This window comes from Tympanuchus pallidicinctus, unplaced genomic scaffold, assembly GCF_026119805.1.
Source record: "Tympanuchus pallidicinctus isolate F22 unplaced genomic scaffold, pur_lepc_1.0 scaffold2, whole genome shotgun sequence".
NCBI lineage: Eukaryota > Metazoa > Chordata > Aves > Galliformes > Phasianidae > Tympanuchus > Tympanuchus pallidicinctus.
The window spans coordinates 44,539,008-44,551,535 of record NW_026294721.1 but is presented as its reverse complement, the minus strand read 5'-3'; the positions used below and the strand labels follow the sequence as shown (position 1 = coordinate 44,551,535).

Here is a 12,528-nt window from a genome sequence, read left to right as displayed (position 1 = left end):
TCTTCCATCTTGAGAATGTCTTTTGATTGTTTCATGTCACAGATGTATCGGAAGAACGTCCAGCAGCTCCTGCAGAACCTGCTTCGAAAGCTCGCAACTCTTAGCCAGTATGAAGAAGTACTTGCAAAAATCAATGCAACGTCCACAGATCGCCTCACAGTCTTAAAGACCAAGCCACAGTCCATCCAGAGGGACATAATCACTGTCTGTAATGATCCCTACACATTAGCTCAGCAGCTGACGCACATAGAGCTTGTGAGTTTTATTTTTTTCCAGTGTGGTTTTATCCTTCTCCTTTTGAAATGCAAGGTAACGGAGGATCTGACTTGATTGCTTGTGTGCTTTATTTAGGAGAGACTTAATTATATTGGACCAGAAGAGTTTGTCCAGGCGTTTGTGCAAAAGGATCCTTTGGATAATGACAAGGTAATTCGGAGATCTGAAGCAGCTCTGAAATGTGACATTTAACATCTTAAATTGAAATGTCTTGTGAACTGCAAGTGAGGACCAGCAGAAGCTGGCTTTAAAGTAAAAGTGCTTTAGTATTCATCTTAACAATTTTGTTTCATCAGTGCTTTTTCTTCCTGGAGCACATCTCCAGGTACTCCAGAACCTAGCAAACAAATTTTTTTTTTTTTTTTTTTATTTAGACGAAGGGAAAACTTAATCCTGTGAATGTTTTATTCTAGCGACCTTTGTGGTCTACTGCACGAAGTTGAGCTTAACTTTGGCTTTTGCATTACTCGCTTTGAACATCTGCTCTTTTACTAAACTGAAGGTAGAGCAGCCATTTAAAAAAAGCAGACGGAGAGCTCTAGGTCAGCATAACATGAAGGACAAAGATGAATGTTTTTAGGTAACCGCTAGTTTTATCTCTTTGGGTACTGTCATCAAGATTATTTATGCTCCTTAAATTGTACAAAAAGGAGTTGGCTAATGCTAGAATTACCATCCAGCCTAAAATTGACCAACAAAATAGGATGACTCATTGGAGCAGGTTGCCCAACAAGGCTGTGGATGCGCCCTCCCTGGAAGCATTCAAGGCCAGACTGGATGGGGCTTTGAGCAACCTGATCTGGAGGGAGGTGTCCATGCCTATAGTAGGGGGTTGGAACTAGATGTTAAATGGAACTAGATCTTAAAGGTCCCTTCCAACCCAAACGATTACACTATTCTATGACTCAAGTTTATATTTTGTTTTTCTGTGAGATGGTATCTCAAAATTACTTTAATTTATTTAATTTAATAGTAAGCAGATACTTACTTACCATTGTTTGCTTAAGTCTATACTGATTCTTCAAAGCATGCTGGTGGGACTAAAAGCATTCTAATGGCTTCTTGAGTGCCTCACTGGGTCAACAGCTCAAGAAGTGATACATACCCAGATACTGTCAATTCTGCCTTACCTCTACGTTTTTCAGTTGTTGTTGGCTAATTGAGTTAATCCTGATCACGTTACGGTGTCTTGAGATGGAAAGACAAAAAGCTGAATGGTTCCTCTGGGGTGAATATTGTAGTAAGAACCGATTTTTTTTTTTTTTTTTTTTTCCTCTGCAGAGCTGCTATGGAGATCGAAAGAAGAGCCGTAACCTGGAAGCATATGTGGAATGGTTTAACAGGCTCAGTTACCTGGTTGCAACAGAAATCTGTATGGTGAGCAAAGACTACTTCTGCTAAAATTTTTTTGTTTAATCATCAGAACTGTGCAATCTTTTTTGCTGTGGTGATGTTATAGTGCATTAGGTCTTCTTGGAATGGGAATGGGTGTAGTTTCTTTTGGGGCTGTGTTAGTACTGTTTCCTGCTAAGAATCACAAGCACATGCATTTCTTGCAGCCTGTGAAAAAGAAGCACAGAGCAAGAGTGATAGAGTATTTCATTGATGTGGCACGGGAATGTTTTAACATTGGGAACTTTAACTCCTTAATGGCTATTATTTGTAAGTATGCATCCTCAGACATGTTGTCCCTGTTTCAATTTGGGTAAATGAAGTGTGATACTTTTTACAGAAGTCTGCTGCTTAGCGTGCAGTTGGGAGGGGAAGTGGCAGTGAACTGCTAAGTGGTATTGTAGTATTACCTCTGTAAGGAACTATTTACTTTTTAGTGTACATCACAGATAAGTTTCCATTGTAACTCTTAGATTTCCACTTTTTGAACCAGACTTTGGTGCTAAGTTGAAATAGAAACTCCTGTAATATGGAATATTGATGTCTTCCATAGTTTCTACAACACCACAAATATCCAAGTGGCTTGAAAATTCCACACCCCTTTATATCTGATAGGAAACTATTGGTAGTATTTGTTGAAATGGGAAAGCTTCCCAGATACGTGGAATTTTCCATTAAATTTGTAAAAGATAGAATTGAGAGAATTTGGCTTTTTTACTGCATATTCATGTTTAACAAGACAAAGTGAAATAACGTCATAGTATTTTGTTAGAGCTTTTTTTCTGCAAAATATACTGATCTTTGTTTCCAATGTACTTTCATCACTGGACTTTTAACAAAACAGCAAGTCTGACTTCTGAAAATATGTATTATTGTTAATAGCTCCTTTGTATTAGAAATACTTAACAGTCTTAAATAATCTCCAAATTTCAAAATGCTCAATTTTTCTTATATCCAGCTGGCATGAACATGAGTCCTGTCTCTCGATTAAAGAAAACATGGGCAAAAGTGAAGACTGCCAAATTTGATATTCTTGAGGTAAGTTCAACCAATACTTGGATTCATGACAACTTGGACTGTTGTTAGCGTGCTACTTTCAACTGCTCTGAAGTGAAAATTTGGCTTTTTGACAAATCTAATTCAGTATATATTTGCTCTTAATAGTATAGGCAGCAGGAGGCAGGGAGATGACTGTCCTGCTGCACTCAGCTCTGGTGAGATCGCATCTTGAGGGCTGTCTACAGTTTTGGGCCCCTTAGTACAAGAAAGACATTGATACCCTGAAGTGTGTCCAGAGAAGGGCAGTGAAGATGCTGAGGGATCTGGAGCTCAAGTCTTATGAAGAGTGGCTGAGGGAACTGGAATTGTGTAGTCTGGAGAAGACTCAGGAGAGACCTTACCACCCTCTACCAACTACCTGAAGGGAGATTGTGATGAGGTTGGGGTCAGCATCTTCTGGGGTAACTAGTGATAGGACAAATGGCTTCAAGTTGTGTCAAGAGAGGCTCAGGTTGAATATTAGGAAGACATTACTCTCCAAAAGGGTGGTCAGGCACAAACAGGCTGCTCCAGTCACCTTCACTGAAGTTGTTTAAGAAACGTGTTGATGTCGTCTAAGGAACTTGGTTTAATGGGCAACATTGGTGACAGGATTAGATAATCTTTGAGGTCTTTTCCAACCTTAACAATTCTATGATTAATGGAAATTCCAGATAGTGTAATAAGAATCTTTCAGCTGTCCTGTGCTTTTTCAACATGAAAAGAGCAAATGGAAGTAATTGTCTATCTTCTTCCAAATCCCACCTTCTAAATGGCAGTTTCATAATTAAAATAGATAACCTCTTGAAAGGTAGATATATAAGAGAAGGTTGGCGTTGATTCACCTAATGCAGTTTCTCTGAAAATGAAGTTTAGCTATTGGCAGCTGCTTTGTCCATTCAGAGAAATTGATCTTGATTGCCAATTAATTTCAGGTAGTAGAGACCTTTGGCAAAGATTGTGTAGGGGCAGCAACGTACAAATTTGTGATATACTCAGGAAATTATTTACAGGTTAATTAGCTTGGTCTATATAGCAATTGTTTAACTCGCTCTATAAGCAATATAGAGGCAGTGTAATATTCATGACACAAGCATGAGGTGTTCATTAGTATCAAGAGATTTGACTTGTGCTCTGACAATGGATTAAAACTTCACAGGAAGCACCTTTACTTCCTGCACCCTTGGGTGGGAGATGGCCTTTTTTATGTCAAGGGTGACTGCAAAGCTCTTAATCAGCTCTTATTGTCACAGTCCTACTTCATTCGAACATATTATGCAGACTGGGCTCTGCTGGTTAAGAATATGTTTTGTGATCTGTACAGTCATCCTGACCACTACCACTTTTAGCTGCCTGATCTTCCTCTGCCATTGCAGCCGAGTCAGCTCTGAGAAATCTGCATACATAGGAAAAGCAGAATATTACTGTTAAGACCCACTGTTATATTAGTTCATGGCTTTGGTTTTTGAGTTAAAGATGAGCCAACTTCTTGGTGGAGAAGAAAATAAAAGGCCTATGATGCCTGCCTTTGTTTTCCTGCTGCTAACTTGTATTCAATCCCTTCTTGTCCTATGAGTGAATGTTGGTTTTTTTTGTTTTTTTTTAAATCGTGCTCCTCTTCTGATTGAAGGAAGAAATGAAAAGATGCCCCAGTTCTTTAAATGGCTCTACTTTAAAAGCTCTCGCTTTTTGAAACAGTTGCTCAAGTGAAAAGATGTTGTCTGGTGATGACACTGGCTCTCTGAAGCTCATTATTTACATTTCTTCATGCTTTGTAGCATCAGATGGACCCTTCTAGCAATTTTTATAATTACCGGACTGCTCTGCGTGGAGCCGCCCAAAGGTCTTTGACAGCTCATAGCAACAGAGAGAAGGTATGTTCACAAATGACTTGACAATGGGTAGAGATTAAATAAGCTCATTAAGTTGCATGGTAAGCTTTTCTCTGGGGATTCTGATGTTCAAAGGTGCTGATAATTGCAGAAGGAAGAATAAGGAGAAGTGCTGATGAAAATGCTAGAGGACAAACTAGACACAGGAAGAATAATCAGTGGTTTCAAATAGACACAACTGGGCATCTTTCAGTTTTAAATTGCTTTAACATCTACTAAGGAAAGAAAGACATTCTAAAACTGAAATATAGACAGATCTTGAGTCTAGATTCTTTGGAGTCTCTTTCCTGTACAGTGTTAGATGAGCATTAAATAAACTCTTAGACTTTCTTACTCAAGAAGGTGAGTTGAATCAGTTATTAGTGGGAAACAGAGAGTTAAAATCTCCCCTTACTTGTTTCTGGACTTGCTGCAAATTATGCATTAACAGGGGTGGCTTTGTTTCTTTGTTCTTCAAAATAAACTGGCTTTTGAGAAGTAAAGTGGATTTCATCACACATGAATTGCGGTTATAGCTCTTGTGAAAAGGAGCCACCCATTCTTAGCTGCCACCCATAGAAGCAGTTGTTCATCAGCTACTTTTTTTTGAGAGTGAAGTGAGTTGACTTCAGAGAAAGAGCTCGCACAAATCATGAAATGTTACAGCAAAGACTTGCTTGGAGGTAGATATGGTGACATTTGTTTTATTCCCAGTTGCTACAAGAATGTCCAGCTATGCAAATTTTTGTGTGCAAATTAAAATAGTCATTTGAAGGACATAAGAATGTTACAATGTTCTCCAAAGACAAATAGTTCTATTTGTTCAGTTGAGCTCTGTGCTTGAGCCAGTCAGTGCCAAGACTTGCTTGAACTCAGGGAAGTGTAGTTCGAAAGTCACTTACTGTTTTCCTAAGCACATCTCATCGCCGCAGTGAGCAAACAGTCAAGTGCCAACAAGTGCTTCAGTTCTGACCTTGAGAGAACCACATGCCAAGAAAACTTCAAGATAATGGAAGCAGTTTGGTACAAAGCCTGAAAGGACGCTACATGGACTAGCTTACCATCCAAGGGAGAACTTTCATAGACGAACTTTATGCATTATAAAATGTAGCGCATGCAGAATTTTTGTTCAGTGAAAGGAGAGAGAAGTAATGCAGATCTTATGTTATGATATTTTGCTTAGCTTTTTGTACCACCTGACTTCTTTTGAATGTTCTCTGTAGAGCAGTATATTTTCAGTCAGCACTGGACTAAGAGTAATTTTGTTCTTTCCTTAGATCGTGATACCGTTCTTCAGCCTCTTGATCAAAGACATTTACTTCCTCAATGAGGGTTGTGCCAATCGTCTTCCAAATGGTCATGTCAATTTTGAAGTAAGTAGACCACTGTGGCACCGAGTGGGGTTTTTGTATAGCATCAACCCACTTCAGGAGCAAACTCAATCACGATTACGCTTCCACTGGATTCTAGCGTACAATTGGAGTACATCTGTTTCTTCTCACAGGATTGAGGAGGTAGTCAGGAAAGTGCAGTTATGGTGGAGTTTGAATATTTATAGAAACAAATTCAATAGTCATAGGTTTTTAGTTAGAAAGCTCAGAACTTTGGCCCACTGCTCAAATTCATCTAAATATTTCAACTCATACATTCGTTTATCCTCAACCAATAATTTTAGAAATTAGTATTTTTGGTCTTTTTTAGAACTCCAAAATAAAAGGCAAGTTCATCCTTGTGTTATTTTTATGTGTGAGCCACAGAACTGTGTGATATAGGAGCAGTGAAGGAGTTTTGAGTCCATTTCGGTAATTCTTTTGTCTTTACTTTCGTATTTCTTATCTGTGGATCATCCCATGATTTGTTTTCCTAGTGCTTTCTGTTCTAAAGACACCTGAGTCACTCACACAAAATTACACTGATTTCACTTCTTGTAGTCAGCCTCAATTAGCCTGGTTCTAAAGTTAGATGGTTTGATGGTCTGGAATGTCTTTTTTTCCACAAAGAGTATAAATACCCTTGAGGCATGCTAAACATTAACTGAAAGAGCTTATCAATGAGTGACATCACCACACCACATGGAGAGTTTTTATTTTTGGCATTGATTTGCAGCAAGAAAATGGAGTGTTTCATGTTGATTAACTTGAAATGGAACATCTGGATTTCCAAATGTCAGTGTGAAGCATCTGTGGACTTCATGTGAAAATTACTAAATACTTCACTGTGAAACAGACGAACAATGAGTATCATCAAATGTGGAAGTTGGGTGTAGAAGTTATCAGCTATCTGAAAGGAAATGGAGTGCAGATCATAATGTGCTATTTATATTCATAAATAACAATTTCACCAGAGCTGAGAATTGGGAAGTCATTCCAGATTGAAGTAGAAACACAAGAGTAGTTTAGTTAAGTCATGTATAAAATTTAGCAAGCTCCCAAGCCTTGACTTGAAACTGGGATCTCTCCGCTCTTCAAAATATGTTCAGGTAAATAACACCCTCCTATACATAACATCTTCATTTCCTGTTCTACTCTGGCAGAAATTCTGGGAATTGGCAAAACAAGTCAGTGAATTTATGTCGTGGAAGCAAGTGGAGTGTCCATTTGAAAGGGATCGGAAGATTCTGCAGTATTTGCTCACTATCCCAGTCTTCAGTGATGATGGTAAGGAGCCCTGGAATTCCTGCAGATCCAGTGTCACAGGCTATTGTTTTGTCTCTGTCCTTGTTAGGCCATTGCTTCCACTCAGTAAGAAAGAATTTGACCTGAAACATCTGTCTGGAAATTTTAAAAAATGCTTCTCCCTTACAAATAAGAGAGAAAATAGGATTTTTCTTTTTAAGCACACATGGTCTGTGAAAATTGACTGTGACCTTTTCTTTGAAATGGAATGAAAATACTTGATTTGATATACAGACTCTGTAAATATAATTTGAAGTTTTTTTATATGGACTTTCAGGACACTTAAAAGGGTGCTGCTTGAGAAAGAAAACGGGGACTTGGATGGTTTCTTATGAAACACCATGGCCCTAGGCTCAATATTTCCTTTTGAGTGTTTTCTTCCTCTTATGCTTTTCAGTTCACACTGGCTTTTTGGGTTGTTTTGCTTTTCTCTTTCCTTCAGGGCAGTCTTTGTTCTCATGCACTTTTTGTTAGTATTGTCTTGATGTAATTATGAGCAATGTTGTATTTCACGATGGGATTCTGTAGCCCTAATCTGAGGGATGGGTAATGTAAGCCTGCTTCATTTAACTTCCAACTTCCATCCATTTTCAGGGCGAGCAGGTTTTTAAATGCCAGTAGACATAACGTATTGCATTTGCTTGTGATTGCAGCACTTTACTTGGCTTCCTATGAGAGTGAAAGTCCTGAGAATCACATTGAGAAGGACAGATGGAAGACTCTGAGGTTTGTGTCAAAGGTTACTCACATCAATAAATAAAGAGAATAGGATCTGGAGCTAGCATCTAACAGTTAAAACCAAATGGCACACTATGTGTTTGAACAGATGGGCCTCAGCATCAGCATAAATCACCCTTTTGCTCTGGAACTCTTGGAAAAATGAGCACAGTTTTCATCTGTAGTCTTCTCAAAGCTTCTCTCCCTTAAGAGAATGGGAATCAAAACAAGAAACTGAGTATCTTAATTTCTTACATTGCTCAATGTAGAAAAAGTACTTTCTGAGCTTCAAAGAAATGTGGTTTTCAGGCAGCCCTTTCTGGAGATACTGTATCCCTTTCTGCACCTAGTTTTTCAGAGATCACAAAGTTCATTCTGAGTCAAATGTATTCACAAAACCAGGTAATGATTTAGAGTCTAGTCTGGGAAAAAGAAGTTGAATCAACTACTGGCTTTGCTTCCACTGCTGGCTGAACATAGATGAGTCAACAATTTCATTTTACTAATTTCAGAACTGTTATGGCACTGTTTTAGCTTCTCTGTTGTCAATTGGCTTTTTTTTTTTTTTGAAGTGTACTCCTGGCAGAAGAGAAAACTGATCATGTGCATAGATAGACATAGAATTAAATAGTATGTGCATTACACACAGAGGCAAGGTGGACAGCGAAAGTCTGTGGGCTAGTAGCTCTGCAGTAATATCAACCTCAGTTTCACAGGATCCCTATCTGAGGCACTCTGAAACTATCTGAGGAGATTTACATCATTCTAATGGCTGTTTTGTTCATGTTACCTTCTTCATTTCAGATCGACGCTTCTGGGCAGAGTCTGATGCATGGGATGGCTGCTGCTTCTGCTGCTGCTCTCACCAAGGGGCATGGCATAGTTTGTTTTTGTGCACTGAGTGGTATTCAAAGTGATGAAAACTGTGTAGTCAGTTGAGATAACTTGTCAACAAAGATGAAACAAGTTAACTCAAGAACAAACAGGCAGCTTCTCGTACCAGACAGATGAGATTAAATCACAGCCCACTCTCAACTTCAGTATTGACTGAGGACAGCACTGACAGAAACCTTTGAAGAGCTCAGATGCTGCCCATGAATCATTCCACACCTGGATGGAATATTTTTTTTCTCTTCATCGTGCTGGAACTAGCTGCTACAAGGACTCTGCAGAGCTGATATGATGTTATAGAGGAGAAAAAAAAAATCACTGTACTTACAGTGGAAACCTGGGTCTGCATCGACTTCCTGATAAGCTGAAGATAGCCAGGAACTCTGGTCAGGACTGCTAACAAGGGAAAAGGACTGGACACAACAAATTGGCTGCTGGAGAAAGTTTCTCCCCACCACTGTAACGGTGGCTATTTTCTTTTTCCATTATGTTTTTGAGTTGGCTGCTGGCAGGCAAACTCATTGTAAGTTATTAAAAAATATGTTAAGTATTAAAAAATTAAGACTGGTAGAACAAACACCTGCTAAAAATATAGTAGCTATGTAGCGTGTGGACTATTTTACAACTTACAGAGAGGTTTTTTCTTTCTTTCAGTTGTTTACAGCTAACCACTACATGCTACAGACATTCGTGTTTTTACTACACGGATTTGTTACTCTAATTTTCCATATTTGACCTTCTTATATTAGGTTGAACAAGCTGACTTTTCTAGAATGGTCTCTGAGAAATGGATGTACAAACTATGTTGAAATATGAAAGTATGTTTTTAACTCATTTTTATAATTGCATTTTTTGAAGGATAACAATGGAGAACACAATCCAATTTGATGGAGTTAGCAAGATGCAAAAAAAAGAAAAGAAACAAAAAAAAAAAAAACAACAATGAGGCTTCTTCCCAAGTACGTCTGTGAACAAAGCAGTCTTCTTGTTTGCTTTATGGGTTATTGTTCTGTGAAGTAATTCACTGTGTTACACACCTAATAAGTTTGTAGTAGCTCTGAATACGTAGCCACTCTATTTATGCTAGGAAGAACCAAGGGGGGGAAAAGAAATTGTAGCTGTAGATCACCCTGGATGCAAAAATCACTAAGTATAAGCAGATTCCTGGCAGAACAGGTATTTGCAATTTATCCTACCACTGTTATTAAGAAAAAGAATAAAGCTATCTATTTGTTGCACTGCGTCTGTTGAGTTTTCAGGTAAGGCTGATGTTTAAGTCAGTATGCTGTCTATCCCTTTTCTGGCAGGTATTTAATTTCTGAATTCTCTGTAGCAGTCTTCATCAACAGGAATGTATACTGACCTTACCTACTGTCTGTCTTCTAGTACAAGGTGCTGGAAATTGGTAAACTGCATATTCCGTGAGCACCAGCTATGGAAGTGCCCTCCTATTTGGTGAGTTAGGGTGGAGGAGGAAGAAGAGACTGACTTTTTGAAAGAAGTCTGCTTCTTCAGTTCACACATTTATACCCCAGCTTTCATCAGGTGAGGGCTATCCGACCTTTATCTCTACAACCCTAAAGGAGAAATAGCATTAAGCAGCATCCACTAGAGCTTAGGCTCTGTGTTGTATTTTGGGATAGGGTCTGTGCAGCCTCTGTTCTGTCCTTCAGTTTTGAACATCCCAAGATTCTGTTGTGTTTTTGAACTGTTGTGGTTTGGAAACAGGCAATAGCATTCATCTGCAGCAAATGAGAGAGAAAATGACCCTTGTGTAGCTATCCAACTTCTAAAGGAAACAATGCTGCAAACTCTCAGAAATGAGAAGTTAAAATGACTCATTAACCCTATGAATTGAGTGTTCAGTCAGTACTTAAAATCCCTGTACAGTGCTGACAGATGCTCAGTGCTTAACAGGGACAGAAAAATCAAAGTCTGTCCTGTCAAATTACTCAGAAATGTCCTGGATTTCTTTCTTTCCATAGTGCAAGAGAGACAAAAACTGGGGTTCTTAAGGATCTGTTTAAACCATCTATTCAGAAGACCCAAGATATCTAGATGTGTCCCCAAGAGCAGTGCCTGTCCCTGTTACTCAAATATTTCCCATTTCTCCGACTTAGGTACAGCTCCATGGCAAAATCATAAAAAGGATTTTCAGTTGTATGCAATAACATACCAAAGCCTGCTGAAAGGCATCACCTCCAACACAGCAAGCAGGAAGTTCGATCTCCAAATGATTTCTGTGTGTGTGTGTGGGGGGGGGTGGGGGGGTGGGAGGGGGGGGGGGGGGGGGGGATGGGTGGGGGAAGGTTGTGTGCAGCCTTTCTAGACAGCATTTTCTGTCAAATAGCAGTAGGCAAGCTGTTGATCATTTTCCAAGACACTTTTTTTGTAGTGAGTAACGCTCCCTGGTGCTTAGAGTGGTAATTCTGTATTGGTGTGCAGTGGGACCTCTGGTGGGCATCTGGTAGTATTTCTGCTGAGAAGTCTTTTGAGAAAAAGCTTTTGGTCATCAGCCAGATCCAGATGGCTGACTTCTACCAAAAAGGCATATCCTACACTGTATTTTATGGTCTCTGGGTCTTGTGTCATCAGCTACTTTTCAGCTTGAAAACACAGCTGATAAGGATTTTCAAGGGAACCAGCCTATTTACAGTGCTACTGTTGTTAAAATTCTGCTTAACGCACTACAGACTACAAGCTGCCAGATGTGAAGTGTGAGTTTGCCAGAGAGTGCATTATTGGCACCAACAGACCACTTTGCCACAATTCTACCATGCAGTATTAAGTCCTTCTGGAATAAGTTTATCTTGTTTCAAATAGAAAATTTCAGCTATAATGTAACCTTTAAGGATGTTTCTTTATTAGGACAAACTCATGCCCTGCAAGATTTCTGCTTTGGTAGTACTGTTCTCCCCTGTTCTATCAAGTCCAGGAGGTTGGAAGGGGATGTTATTCTTAGGTGATAATGGTAGCATTTAGATGCTGAGTGCTTCACTGCTTTTCATGGTTGTTTTTTTTTTTTTTTTTTTTTTTTTTCCTGAGAGAAAATGCTTACACAGAAAGAGCTGTGGTTGAAAGTTGAAGGCAGATGGCTGAGAACAGTGAATGATGTGGAGCAAGGAAGTCCAGAGGAGCACATACTGTCAAACAAAGAGATTGGTTCCACTTACAGGAAATGATCAATTGCTAAAATTGTGGCTGCATCAGGGCCTTACTGTTTCTCAGGGAATATTGATGTTCTCTTGGCTGTGTTCTTTCAGAACTGGGCTATCTCCCACATTTTATTTCTGCCATCTTTCTCAAAATTGAATGAAAGTATGAAAACAAATAAAACAAAGCAAATGAAGACATGTATAGGAGAACTGCTTTTAGCAGAGTTTGGTAGAGAGGCAGAAATAATTATGGCTGGGAGCATGTCTGCCATTTCAGAGGGAGCGAGGCTCTCCTTACGCCTCCTCCCCAGCTGGCTTTGGTTTTCATTTTCTGTCAAACAAGTTAGAGAAATAAAAGAAAAAGAAGAACATAAGAACAAGTCATGGAATTAGAGAAAAGAGGATATGATAGGAGATTGGCTAGCATCCCTTTCCTGCGGTAATTAGTGTAAGTAGTATTGAAAAGAAATGCATGCAAGCAAAGTTACAGTGGTTTGACATGTATGTGCTGCT

At 39.1% G+C, this 12,528-nt stretch overlaps 1 protein-coding gene across 7 annotated transcripts in view; it reads left to right on the top strand.

The window, feature by feature from the left end:
• Nucleotides 1–10,102, top strand: part of RASGEF1B (RasGEF domain family member 1B) — a 125,901-nt gene extending 115,799 nt beyond the window's left edge. For all 7 annotated transcript variants that reach the window (XM_052682236.1, XM_052682235.1, XM_052682232.1 and 4 more), the window contains 10 exons: nucleotides 43–255; nucleotides 352–426; nucleotides 1,558–1,653; nucleotides 1,836–1,938; nucleotides 2,627–2,706; nucleotides 4,485–4,580; nucleotides 5,855–5,950; nucleotides 7,111–7,234; nucleotides 7,906–7,978; nucleotides 8,774–10,102. In XM_052682236.1, coding sequence (XP_052538196.1) covers nucleotides 43–255; nucleotides 352–426; nucleotides 1,558–1,653; nucleotides 1,836–1,938; nucleotides 2,627–2,706; nucleotides 4,485–4,580; nucleotides 5,855–5,950; nucleotides 7,111–7,234; nucleotides 7,906–7,978; nucleotides 8,774–8,798 — 981 coding nt within the window. In that variant the 3' untranslated portion in view covers nucleotides 8,799–10,102. The remainder of the gene's footprint in view (nucleotides 1–42; nucleotides 256–351; nucleotides 427–1,557; nucleotides 1,654–1,835; nucleotides 1,939–2,626; nucleotides 2,707–4,484; nucleotides 4,581–5,854; nucleotides 5,951–7,110; nucleotides 7,235–7,905; nucleotides 7,979–8,773) is intronic.
• The last annotated feature ends 2,426 nt before the right edge of the window (nucleotides 10,103–12,528 follow it).